The 12,431-nt window shown below is 46.2% G+C and overlaps 1 protein-coding gene across 1 annotated transcript in view; it reads right to left on the reverse strand.

Moving 5' to 3' along the window:
- Positions 1–12,431, reverse strand: part of phlpp1 (PH domain and leucine rich repeat protein phosphatase 1) — a 41,677-nt gene that overhangs the window by 2,442 nt on the left and 26,804 nt on the right. Inside the window, exons 2-16 of the mRNA XM_053882266.1 lie at positions 11,679–11,875; positions 10,257–10,382; positions 9,477–9,625; positions 6,750–6,896; positions 5,126–5,353; positions 4,730–4,932; positions 4,523–4,583; positions 4,129–4,224; positions 3,099–3,254; positions 2,481–2,681; positions 2,243–2,405; positions 2,051–2,181; positions 1,868–1,981; positions 589–783; positions 15–243 (exon numbers count right to left, since the gene is read on the reverse strand). Coding sequence (XP_053738241.1) covers positions 15–243; positions 589–783; positions 1,868–1,981; positions 2,051–2,181; positions 2,243–2,405; positions 2,481–2,681; positions 3,099–3,254; positions 4,129–4,224; positions 4,523–4,583; positions 4,730–4,932; positions 5,126–5,353; positions 6,750–6,896; positions 9,477–9,625; positions 10,257–10,382; positions 11,679–11,875 — 2,396 coding nt within the window. The remainder of the gene's footprint in view (positions 1–14; positions 244–588; positions 784–1,867; positions 1,982–2,050; positions 2,182–2,242; positions 2,406–2,480; positions 2,682–3,098; positions 3,255–4,128; positions 4,225–4,522; positions 4,584–4,729; positions 4,933–5,125; positions 5,354–6,749; positions 6,897–9,476; positions 9,626–10,256; positions 10,383–11,678; positions 11,876–12,431) is intronic.

Here is a 12,431-nt window from a genome sequence, read left to right on the forward strand (position 1 = left end):
GCGGCGGCGCGTACCTCGGTGACGATGGCGCTGTGCTGCCGGATGCGCCGATACTCCTCCTCCAGCCCCACGTTGTGAAGCACCGAGAGCGACAGCGGCTTCCCGTCGCGGCACAGTATGGCCTGGCACTTCCCCACGTTGGCGGCCGTCAGAGTGAAGCAGCCGCCGGGGTCGGTGGGGTCGTGGCGGATGTGGCACAGCGCCGCCGAGCCACCCAGCTTCTGACCAGCGGTGCCCAGTTTCCTTCAAAAGAAAAGCAGGATCATCAGAGCCAGCGCTCACTCCACCTCTGCGCCCACAGCAATAATCAGATTAGGAGCATATTCAATGTCTTTTTATACATAATCCTCTTGAGGTGGCACCGAGTGCAGCCTGTTCATTTCATGACCCCGCGCCACATGACTGCACTCGGTGATTAAAAACTCTTTCAACATGCTCATGCTGTGCATCAGGTGAGAGCCTCATCATCAGTCTGAGACTCAGACCAGAGCCATGTGCATGACAGACACCAGAAAAGATGGCGTCATGTCCTGTTGAACCCTCGTCTCCCGTCGGAAATGCTTCCATTGTTCCCACCAAGACACAAACCTCTGCATGACTAAGAAGGTGTTGGTCATATAGTCTTCTTCGCTTTTGGTCTTGTGCAGCTCTTCCGCCAGCACGTCGTTCATGGTGCACTGCAGCAGGTAGGGAACCTCCACATTCCTGTCGCCGTCAAACACTCCGTACAGAGCCTCGCGGCTGCCACAGAAGCTGTTGACCGACAGCGCTGCCACACACAGTCTGCCAGGAGACAAGAGCAGCACACATCAGCCACCAAAACACCTCACTGTGTTTCACTGACTTATAATTTTGAATTATTATGGATTATCTTTTATAACATCATATATATTTATTGCTTCTTTTGTTTGCCTTTTTTTATCAGTTTATTTCCTTCCTAAAATTCCAAGTTAATATCATATTAAAAACAAGTCAATAAGGGATTTAAAACAAATAATAAAATATTAATTTAAAATAAATAATAAAATGATTTAAAATGAATCAGTATCAGAATAAATCCAAAATAAAAATGAAATACAGTCAATTAAATAATAAAATACATGAATAAACCTCAATGGAAAACACATAATATCATGTCACAACTGGCGTCTATGTTTCAGCAAAAATGCTGAAGCTTGCTTGTCCTGTGTAACACTTGTTTTGTTCATCCACGACACAAGTAATTCAAACATGTTCTGTGCTCACAAATAAATCTGTAGACAACATTTTAGATGGAGGTTTTCTTATGAATTCTGTTCATATTTAAGCTTCAATATAGTACTGTTACTTTCCCGAAATTCCCATTAACTCCCACGGTAAGTTTCCAACATGGGATACTTCCAAAATCCCCAAGGAAATGTCCATGGAACAGTGCACTTCTAGTCTTACAAGATATTTTCTGCAAATAAATATCAACCAAATATGTGAGGATGATGAAGGTAAGTGAAGGCGGAAGAGGCTGACTGTTGGCGGCCAAGCCTGACGGGAAAGAAGAATAAAATAATTCACTTTTACAAGAAGAAATGTCCTCATCATTTTATGAGCTAAAGGCAAAAGAAAAGTTTTTCTTTATGAGTGCAATTTTCATATTTTCATATCCATCCATAAATCTATGTCTGCACAGAAATATGAGGCTATTTATTTGACAGTGCTGGAGAGTGAGATCTGGCACAGATGATTCATGTTATCAATAAGCGCTGCCTTCAATATCTCCTTCATTTGAACCATCAGCCTTGAACAACGTGCTGCTTCCTCGGGAGGCTTCTGATTAGTGAGGCTTCACCGGACAGCGACGCTCGTTCCTCATCATTGACCCAATTGAACTCACTTGTTCTTGACGCCGGAGGCCTCGGTGTAACCATGACTCCACACAGCAGGGCCCCCAGACGCCTCGCTGGATGAAAAGGTTGGCGGCGGATCAATGCGGAAGCAGCGGATGTTACTGTGGAGGAAACAGCCAGCATGAAGACGTGAAGGCTGTCGCAGCTCGCAGAGTTCTGCTTCAACTTACTTCAGCTGCTCCAGGGTTTTGTGGTCCAGGTTGAGACGCGGGTTTCCCGTCAGGTCCAGTTCCTGGAGCTTCGGAGGGAGGTTCTCAGGCAGGGCGATCTCCACCAGCTCGTTGCAGCTCAGGTCCACACACTGAGTGCGGAAGAGACGGCGTGAACGTCACTCAGCAACAGGCGAATGTCATCACTGCTACCTTCATCTCCATCAGCTGCATGACCTCCGGGAAGACCTCGATGGCGTTGGAGTGGGCGATGAGCGTGTGCATCCGTCGGCAGTTCATGATGGTGGTGGGCACAGTTTTCAGCATGTTTCCGCTCAGGTCCACCTCCTCCAGCTCCTCCAACTTGGCCATTTTACTGAGGAGTAAGGAGTCAAGGTGAGTCTTTACCATCCAAAGACTCAAATTTCTGGACTCCAGTTTGAGTCAGTACCTGGCAGGGAAGGTCTGCAGATGGTTGTAGGCCATGTGTAAAACCCGAAGGTGCGAATGGCCGGTCAGCATGGGCACACACTTGTCGGTCAGACGGTTGTTGGTCAGATACAGTTCCTGCAGGATGCTGTGGTTCTCCTCGGACAGAGTGGATGGAGGCAGGTGCTCCAGTTTGTTGGCGGATGCGTTCACACACCGTAAGCTGAGGAGATTCAATATTTCCTGGTCACACCTTAGGTTTAAATGCTAAAATATTGGCATAAATCTAACAATTTTAGAATGCTAATCCTAGCTAGCACCTTGAATTTGTAAAAACGACTTGCATTTTACCATTTTTATGTGCTTTAACAACAAAATCTTGACACAATGATTTGTGTGTGTGTGTGTGTGTGTGTGTGTGTGTGTGTGTGTGTGTGTGTATATATGTCCCTTTCTTTTCTTGTAAATCAGTTAAGTTTGATATCTGTATATAATAGTAATGTTGCTTTATTAAAAACGTGTGTCATGAACAGGAATAATGAGAGACAAATGGATTCAGTGGTACTGTTAGCATGTAGTTTTCAGTGATAAACAAACACAAATCATGCAGATAAGAATAGTTTTTCTCCCCCGCCACTACCTGTCAGATTTGAGGAACAGGTTGCAGGGCAGCTCCACAAGTTGATTGTGTTGTACATCCAGAACCTCCAGCAGAGGGCGCTCGACTCTTTCCGGCAGCTTCTGCAGCTGGTTGTATCCAGAACTCAGCTTCCTCAGACTGTTGCTGCAGAACAACCTGCGGACCAAGACACAGAGGCTGAGTCACATCAGTCAGAGAGAACAAGTGCTTTGGTCTGCCGGACAGAAGGAACGACAGAGGCTGATCGAATATTGCTTCTGTTATATTCGTCCTCTTCTAACGGGATCGTGTGGTGGACTGCAGTCTCTGGGCCGGAAAGCAGGGGGCACTCTGGTCTGAAATGTGGTGCTTCATTAACTGAAGTAACATGTAATAACGACTAAATGTGTGCTTACAGCGACTGGAATTGCTCATTGAAAATGTCTCTCATTTATGGTGAAAAAGAAATCTTATAAGAAATGTATATTTCTATTCCATCACGATGACCTTTGACTTTAATATCAACCAAATATTAGCACCACAAAATGTCAGTTATGCTTGTATCTCTAGTCCGATCAGGTTTATATACAGTTTGTAACCGCAATGGTAGTTGTGCCATTGACATCTCAATGTAACTTGTAACTTTTGGTGTCATTTTGGGGTCAGGTTCACTATTTAACAGAATATGAATTCACATATATGAAGATATTAACAATCTTTTTTGAAGATTTTTAAGCTGAAACATGAATTCAGAAGCTGAGATTGAAGATAAAGTAAGAGAAGTCACATCATCTTGACAAGTTTGAATAAAGATAAAGGAAGCCAAACACAGGTGGATGACAGCAGAGGAGCTCCTGAGGTGACGGGGAAGCGACCATCTAATGGGAAGCAGGAGCAAGGGGATGAAGGCTGCAGAGGTTACTGGCCATCTCTGTGATTTATGAGCCTCGGTGGGGGAGAGACGACAGGCCGGGGAAGGGCAGGAGGACTAAGGCGGCACTCTACTAAATTTACAGGGATTTTTGTGACACAAAAGTTGAGGGAGACTCACCGCGCCGGTAGCTCGGCGATGAGGTTGTGGCTGACGTCCAGGACTTCCAGCTTCCTTGCCTCGCACAGCCAGTCTGGCAGCGACTCCATGCGGTTCCTGTGGCGGAGAAAGAGAATCTGCCGTTTGCAAATGGGTTTGGCAACTGTTTTGATGAGAAAAGAATAATTACATTTGTTTTGTTTGGCTGCTTTTCTAACTCCAGGAGAGTTACATTTGAAAGAAAGTCTTTCGGTAAGAATCTTTTTGGGGACTTAGAATGAAGAAAGGTGCATTTCTTTTCATGTGAACACTCAATTGCCCCTCGTTGCGTGTATATGAGTCTCTCAGAAATGCACATTCACCCGCCACTCGCTGCTATTACTCAGCAGTTCCGGCGCCTTGGGATTTTTCTCACCTGGAGATATCCAAGTAGCTGAGATTGGAGGGAAGAGGGGTGACATCCAGCTGCTGCAGCTCTGTGGAGAGACATGCGAAACACATTACCCTCCAGCAAGGACAGGCAAACACCAGGCAGATGGAAAATGGGCGGGATCATTTCGGAGCAGACGAGTGGAGCTCGTGGGGAATTGATCAGGGAGATTAGAACTTCCCGGGAGCCCACCGTTGCTTGAGGCGTAGACGGCTTTCAGCAGGCAGCCTTTGGCCTTCAGGCTGGTGATGGAGTTCCGCTCACAGTGGAGGATCTCCAGTCGGGGGAAGACCGAGACGTCCAGTTCTGTCAAGCCGTTGTCCCTCAGGTCCAGCTGGGTCACGTGCCTCAACAGGTCCGGCTCGTCCGGCACCATGCTGGAGATTTTGTTCAGTCTAGGAAGAGTCAAAAGAAACGTGTTTCTGTGGTTATTATTCTACAATGATGGTGTGATGCCTGCAGAGCAAACAGTGAAGCATTAACTCCGGAGAAAGTGCAAGTCACAGTTGATGGAAGGCAAATGATTTTCAGAATACACCACTGGCCGTCCAACTGAGTTGGGTCACGAGACGAGTGGGACCGGCGTACCTCAGATCCACGTGCTTGACCCGCAGAAGTCGGAAGTTTTGCAAGGTGAGCGTCTCCAGGTTGTTGCCGGCCATGCACAGCTTCTCCATGGACGTGAGCCGCTCCAGGACCTGGGGCACGTGGGCGAACTGGTTGAAGGAGAGCCCCAGGTAGCTGAGTCGCTGCAGAGAGCCCAGCTCGACGGGGAGGTCGTCCAAACTGTTGCCGTCCAGCAAAAACGTCTGCAAGCTGAGAAGGTGAAACCACTTGGATTAAACGCCACCTTACAGTTTACGGCCAGCAGAGGTCAGTAGCGGCACCAATGCCCTGCTGGCAACTTGAGGAATCTACAGGCCGAAAACCTGTGGGTCCAGTTTGTTCCGTGCAGGTCGGAAAAAATATGACGCAGTTATTATGGAGTCTGATCCTTCTGCAGTGATTTACATTAAAAATAGATATTTTAAAAGCAATTCATTGATGTTTTTCATACATTTGTCTCATCATCATTTTCACCTGCATCACATTACATAGCGGTGCCAACTTCTGAACTCTGTCACGTCATAGGATGGAGCTCGCCATTTACCCCACCAAGCAACTATTTAGGATAATAATAATCACATTTATTCCTTTAATAAAGTGACAAAATCACCCTTTTCTAATCAGCGATAACCAGAAGGCAAATTCAAGAGCGAGCATCACAGCAAAGCAAACACACTGGGGCAACTTTTCACCTGCTTTTAACAACAAATAGAGCCAAGGGTCACAGACTGACCGAGGGCAAACTCAAATGGCAGGCACCACAAAGGAGCCGCGCAGCCTTGCTGTGTGCACAGTCGCGTGCAAGAATTTAAAGTACACCGTGGTGGCTGTTGCTACGAGCTTGTTGCTAGTAAACGTTCACATTTAGCAACACAAAAGTCAACAGGAGAATTCCTGTTTGAGGCAGACCTTCGCCTCAAGGATGGCGAAGGGCATTTGATGTTGTTAACAAGGGCATTTATCTGACCCAGGACGTGATCCTGGTTCATTGGAAGCTCATGACATACTTATATATTGACATATTTTCTCCTCAAAAATTTTAATATTCTTTAGTTTTACTGTCATTTTGCACACAGTTCAACATCATTTAGCTTTAATCCAAACTTCAGCAGAACACTGTGATCTTAAATGTGCTAAAATTAATGTCACATTCCCCAATTTATTTTCTCATTTTCACGCAATAACGGATGACAACAACTAATTTGTTTATAAATTGGATTTCATTTCTTTTTTTCCCCTGAATCTTAACCACATTCTTTACGGACATTACTGTTTTTATTGAAATAGAGCTGATTTTGATTTCACTTAATGGGCCGTTGCGGCAGAAATTCTCCGGTCCACTTGGAACTACTTGTTATTCCAAGGGAGTTTTTGGCTTCTGTAAAACAGTGTAATCGGTGAGGGACCCCCGTGTGGTTCTCACCAGGATCTTTCTCAGCTTCCGCAGGTCAGTGTAAAACAATGCAGTACACATGCCAGACCAGTGGGAGGCGTTATAACGTTGTAGCCACAGACAAAGAAGATGGCATGCATTGCAAGGTTTATTATGGCCACTATTATTAGTCAACAGTGAAACATGAAAAGCACCTCTCGTCCAGGTACCTACTTTGTCATGGCGCCCACTGAGTTGGGGACGTTTGCCAAGTAGTTACAGCTGAGGTTGACCTCGGTCAGCGTGGGGATGTCACAGATCGCCATCGGGAACTGGCCCAGATAGTTGTTGGACAAGTTGAGGCTCCGCAAGCGAGAAAACCTGCACACAACACCACACTTTGTTACAAAAACTCAACTCAAGATGAGTCCTTGAAGAGCATTTTTTCCACTGTAGAGGTAAATGTTGAATAAACAATCTAGTGTATGTTTTTTATTCAAACAAAGACGAGTGCTGACATTTAGAGTGGTGTCCCGTGGCGGGGGGTGACCTTCAGAGGGGTGAGCCCTCTCTCAGGGGGAGGACAGCCAGGGGAATCTGTTGTAGTCCAGACAGCAATGGGCTTTATGTGTCGAGCTAAAAATAAAGTTGTCACGAAAACATCTTCAGAGATGAGGTAAATCACGGCGACAAAACACCCCCTCCATTTTTTTTCCTTTGCACTTGTTCACTCATCATAAAAATATCTGAATTTGCTTTTAGTTAACCTGAGCATGAGAAGGAGAACGGGCTACATTAGATGGACGCGTTTTTGCCAGTTATTTCCCAGAGGAGTTTCTACACACAGAGCGAGAAGCAGAACTGGAAGGGAAATATTGGAGCCGTTGAGCGGCCACACATGAATGCGAAGAGCTGCTGGGCGGCTAAAGTGGAATTTTTTTGAGGAAATTCCCAAAGTAAACAATTTGTTGACCGTGTTTTCTATTCGAGATGGGACATTTATTCAATTCAAGCTCAGTTTTGTTTGTCCACCAACTGTAATATGAACCTCTTTGTGAAGGTCAAACGACAAGGCCCATAACGCACTGCAACAGGTGAAGCTCTTTTACTACTGGTCACCGACCCTGGCTGATATTTCTCTTGAACCTATTGCAGCCTTATAATATGATTATATTTGAAAAATAAACATGCCTAACAATCTAAAAATGAAAGAAAAACACTGGTGTTAATATTAGTTTAGAGCTTAAAACATACAAATCAGGCATCAGGGAAACTCATACGCCCCAGGGGGGATCGAGACAGACCATCAATTTAGCAAAGTTTCACCATTCATTTGGCTGAGAAATAAGCTGGAGACCCTGGCGTCCCGTCGTCTAGTTCATGAGTGAGGAACGGAATGCCAAAGTGTTCAGACTTTAAAGTGTGAAGGTGAATCAGGATTCAGCTGGATTCTCGGTTGAGAAGTTCAGTTTTGGCGTCCTGGTCGAGCTGCGACTCTTGAACAGCTTTTTAAACACTGCCCTTCAGTGAGCGGTGACCTCTGCCTTGGAGAGAGATGCATTCTGGGAAGACTGTCCATTGCCAGAGGGACAGCTGATTTTGTATATCTGATCTGGCAAATCAGCCACAAGTCGAAGGGGAGAGAGAGAACCGGCGTGTGGTGGGTCGATAAGTCTAGGTCCACTTGGAAAAATACAAGGACCCTGTGTCAAGTGTCGACGGCAGGAGAGTGTTTATATTTAAACAAGACACACACAAAAGTGCAGATAGGGGCTACACATATAGAGTTACACTTTCTGATGGCAGCCTTTTTCTTTCACCCGCGTGCAACATGCTATAGCCAGTTTGACTAGATCGCTTCAGTTTACGTAGCATGGCATTATGCTCACAAAATCAGTTTTGAATCACTCATTTATTCACTCTGTTTTTTTGTCACTTTTAATTGTGCTCATTCACAGTGTCCAGATTTCATCTAAAAAACCTGCTGTTCTTTTGGGGCTGCTGGCTCCAAGAATTGACTGATCAATTGAGCAGTTAAAGAGCTCATTTGAAGAAATACTGACATTTTTTTGTGTGGGGGGGGAGGAGGGAACCCTGGACAGAATATGCTGGACACACGTGACTTGGATGTCAAATCTAAAGCATTGTACTCTTTCTATTTAGCCATCATGCCGTGCGGAACCAACATTCGGTATGTGTTGACCTCAAAGCTTTCTGTTGCAGTCATGTGACGCACACAGACACTTGCAACAGACATGGATTCACACCATTCTTATAGTTAAATGGCAACTATTTCCACACACATGAATTGGCTGTGGGCTTCAACCTGGAAGCCCAATAAGCAGCAGATGGTTCCAACAGAGGGAGCCGGCGTCGAAGGCCAGCCACATTAAAAGCCTCCCTGCAGACGCATCCAACCCTTCTGGGTTCTGGGCTCGTTTGGCCTGGCCTGGTACAAGAGAAAGGGCCTGGCTTGGTTCATTGGTCCCTGTGTGCCGCTGGCCCCGTTCCTAGTCCGATGCTGAGCAGCCTCAAATCAGCCAGTCGGGACCTGCTGTGTTCCGCTTCGTGTTGTGGCCAATTACACTGAGCTTTGTCTCAATTTGTTTGAACGAGTGCTTTCAAGCTAACCTGAACCCTCACCCTCTCTGCCTCTCCGATTTCCTCTGTCACTCCTCCCAGGCTGACTCTCGCCTCAGGTGTGTTTACAGTACCACACCAGTTCATACAAAACACAGGCGTTTAATTCCATTCACGGTACCAGCCTTTCAAATAACCGCTTCAAAACAGCCAGGAAATTCAAATAAAGTATCAGCACAAAGTTAGCTACTCTGGAAACATAGTATCATTCAATTGCAGATTTGCTCATATAAGAGAATGAATTGTTGCGAGTGCATTATGGGACCAGGATGTGGCCTCTAGTCAGACCGGTACAATTGGACTTTGGATCACAGTGTGTACCTCTGTAGCGGCTGCAGCCATTGGTCGGCCGGCAGGAAGTTGTGTTTGAGATTGAGGTGGGTGAGATCGTGGCTGTAGAAGAGATTTGGAGGAAGCTGCTCCAAGCTGCAGCAGGACAGATCCACCGAGTTGATCCTCTGCGACACCATCTAGAAAGAGAAGCAGGATTAGCGCGCTACTACACAAGACGTCGCAGGTGCGCCGCGTGTGACTGAAGGCTGCTGCTGCTGCTGGGGAGGTCAAATGTCAGTGAACGGCCAATCTTCTTAGGGATTACCGGAAAGGGAGTGAGGCACGGTTAACTCACACCACCGATCCAGTGCTGCACATTACATCATGATTCAGCCGTCGCGATGCGAACGTCCGATTCATCATGCAAGGGTGTATTTCAGTCTTGCTGCCGGCGCGGCAGTTGTCTCCGCGGCACGTGCTCTATTCTATCCAGGCTTCTATTCTGAGTGGCCCTCTGGGTGCGGGTGACATGCATGTCCCTGTTAATATTTAGAGGAGAGGTTTTCTGGCTATGGCCTACTTCAGTCCAAATGAGTGTGGCGTTTGTGTGCGGCAACAACACTCAGGCAAACACTGAACAGTCGACGGCAGCAAAATGCGCTCCGCTTTCAATCCACTGAGCTTACACAGGCAGTGGGATTGTAGTGGGTGAAGAGTCACGTGTGTTCTGATTCACGGTGCAGCTGACCCGTAAGCAGCGCTGGGAGCATATGCTTATACTCCGATATGTGCGTTTTTTTTTTCTTTTTTCAACCCTTATTCACATACCTTGGCAGCGTGTCGGTGCCAGCGCAGGTGCTCGGTGAAGCTGTCAAAGCTGACGTAGTACGTCTGACTCTGAGGTCCTGCAGAGCTGAAGGCTAAACAATGATTGTGCTTCTTCACTTCCTCCACCTGCAGAACAAAGCGCACGTTACACAGTAATTATTCATAATAATATAACAGTCACAGCAGGGGAAAGATCCAGTCATGCAGTAGCACTCGTGAAACGCATGCAAGTGTGTACTAAGATGGGTTTATACGGCGAAGGCACGCAGTAGCTGAATACAAACAGCCGACTGTTTGCAATAAAACAATACCGGAGACACGCAAGCTCCCTGCACATGTGGCAACATGGTGTGGACGCATTGTGAAGGGGAGGTCATGTGCTGGAAGTGAAATATTTAGGCGTGGTCGGATTTAGCGCTCTCATTGTGTGAGGCGGAGGGATCGGGGTGGCTTCTCAGGAGAGAGACTTAAGAGCTTAATTAGCGTCCTCGCAGACGAACCACAAAGCAATAAATGAGCGAAGGTCACTTTTGGGGGGGGGAAGATTCTCGACAGTGAGGCACTTTGAGGTGATTTATTACGTCGAGATGATAAGGCAAAGGGCGGCGCAGGACGGACTATTCTGCTAATTATCTTTTAAAGTAATACATGCAGTTATTTAAATTGGATTTTTGGAAATCGATTCAAAGAAAGTAGGACAGTTATCGAGGCTCGGGACAGAGTTGACGCTCAATAAAGTCAGGTGATAATAATGCTATACTTGCTATACATACAAACTAGATCACCCACATTGATGTTTTTTTTTAGAACGTGGAGATTTATAAATGTCAGCAGTTAACCTCGGGACTGAGAAGGGAATTTCTCAAGATGGATGATCAAGAAGACAAACCAATGAGTCGCTTGAGTATTTGGCTTCAAAACACAGAAGCACCCGTAGCAGAACATTCAGTTAAACTCATTTGTAAATACACGTTAAGAATTGGGTCGAAAAGTTCGGCCCCTTGTGTGAATGAGCTTGATGAAAGGCAGATTTGAGTTCTGGTTTTCGTACTGAAAAGGGGCGAAACTCAAAGGGGTTTCCACCGAGCGGATCGTTTCGTCTCGGATAGTTACCTATTCAAGGGTGACTCCACTCCAAAAGAGGCTGAAATAATTGCGCGAGTGTGTCTTGTGATCGTCGTCTTCAGTTGGCAACTCGATGTATATTGCTTTGGAGTCAAGCTGTCTCGTACTTCATCACGTTGCTATTCGCTATAATCATTAAGCACAACCCGAGCAGCTAATAACTCCACTGCAGGCGGCGTAGCCGAAACAATGAGTAAACAGAACATCGCATGCCATATCCAACGCTTCGTTGCCAGTGAAACTGGACTCACTAGTCCTACACAGTCCAAACTCCAGTTCCAAAATGTCTCGACTCACTTTTCCTCCAATGAGCGGCAGGATGTGCATCTTCCCCGTCTGGCTCTCCTTGACTGAAGACACGATGAGGCAGGTGCCGCAAAGGATGACCTGCCGCCTGGTCCAGCGGTTGACCGGTAGCTGGAGCTTCCCTTTCCGAACGTTGAACGTGCCGGACAGCTGGACCCTCTCCGAGCTCTCCACATACTGTGGTTTTCCTGCGACATAAGAAGACATCTAGATTAAAAAACCTCTTCAAACCCAATGAAATTAAAGACTTGCCAAGGCGGGTGCTTAACAAACATCAGCGATGCTCTGTGGGGCCAAGACCAGACTGAATTTAATGACAACACATCTGACAGTTTATGATGGATTGGAGCAGTTACAGCTGCAAATTGGAGGACGGTGCTGTCACACAAGCCCATTTATTTTCATGAAAAATGACTGCACGGGTGATTCTAACTCACAAAAACAAAACTGTTTGTTAAGATGAGTTCAGATCACTCCTCGTGCTGGGGGTTAACTGTGACATTCATTTATCGCATGCTTAACATGCATTACTTCCACCAGAAAGATGAAAGAGAGATAACTGATGCCTCATTAGTCTTCAAACGGATGTGTACATCTCAGGAGTGTTTACATAACCAATAAATACAACCGTTGCGGTTGTGCACTGTAATGAAACTTAGTTTGTTACAGCACAATCACGTTGTGTTAAAAGAAGTACGTCAACGACAAGGAAGTCATATTTACGGAGCTGTGCAATGGCTGGAG

Source organism: Synchiropus splendidus, chromosome 13 (assembly GCF_027744825.2).
Source record: "Synchiropus splendidus isolate RoL2022-P1 chromosome 13, RoL_Sspl_1.0, whole genome shotgun sequence".
NCBI lineage: Eukaryota > Metazoa > Chordata > Actinopteri > Syngnathiformes > Callionymidae > Synchiropus > Synchiropus splendidus.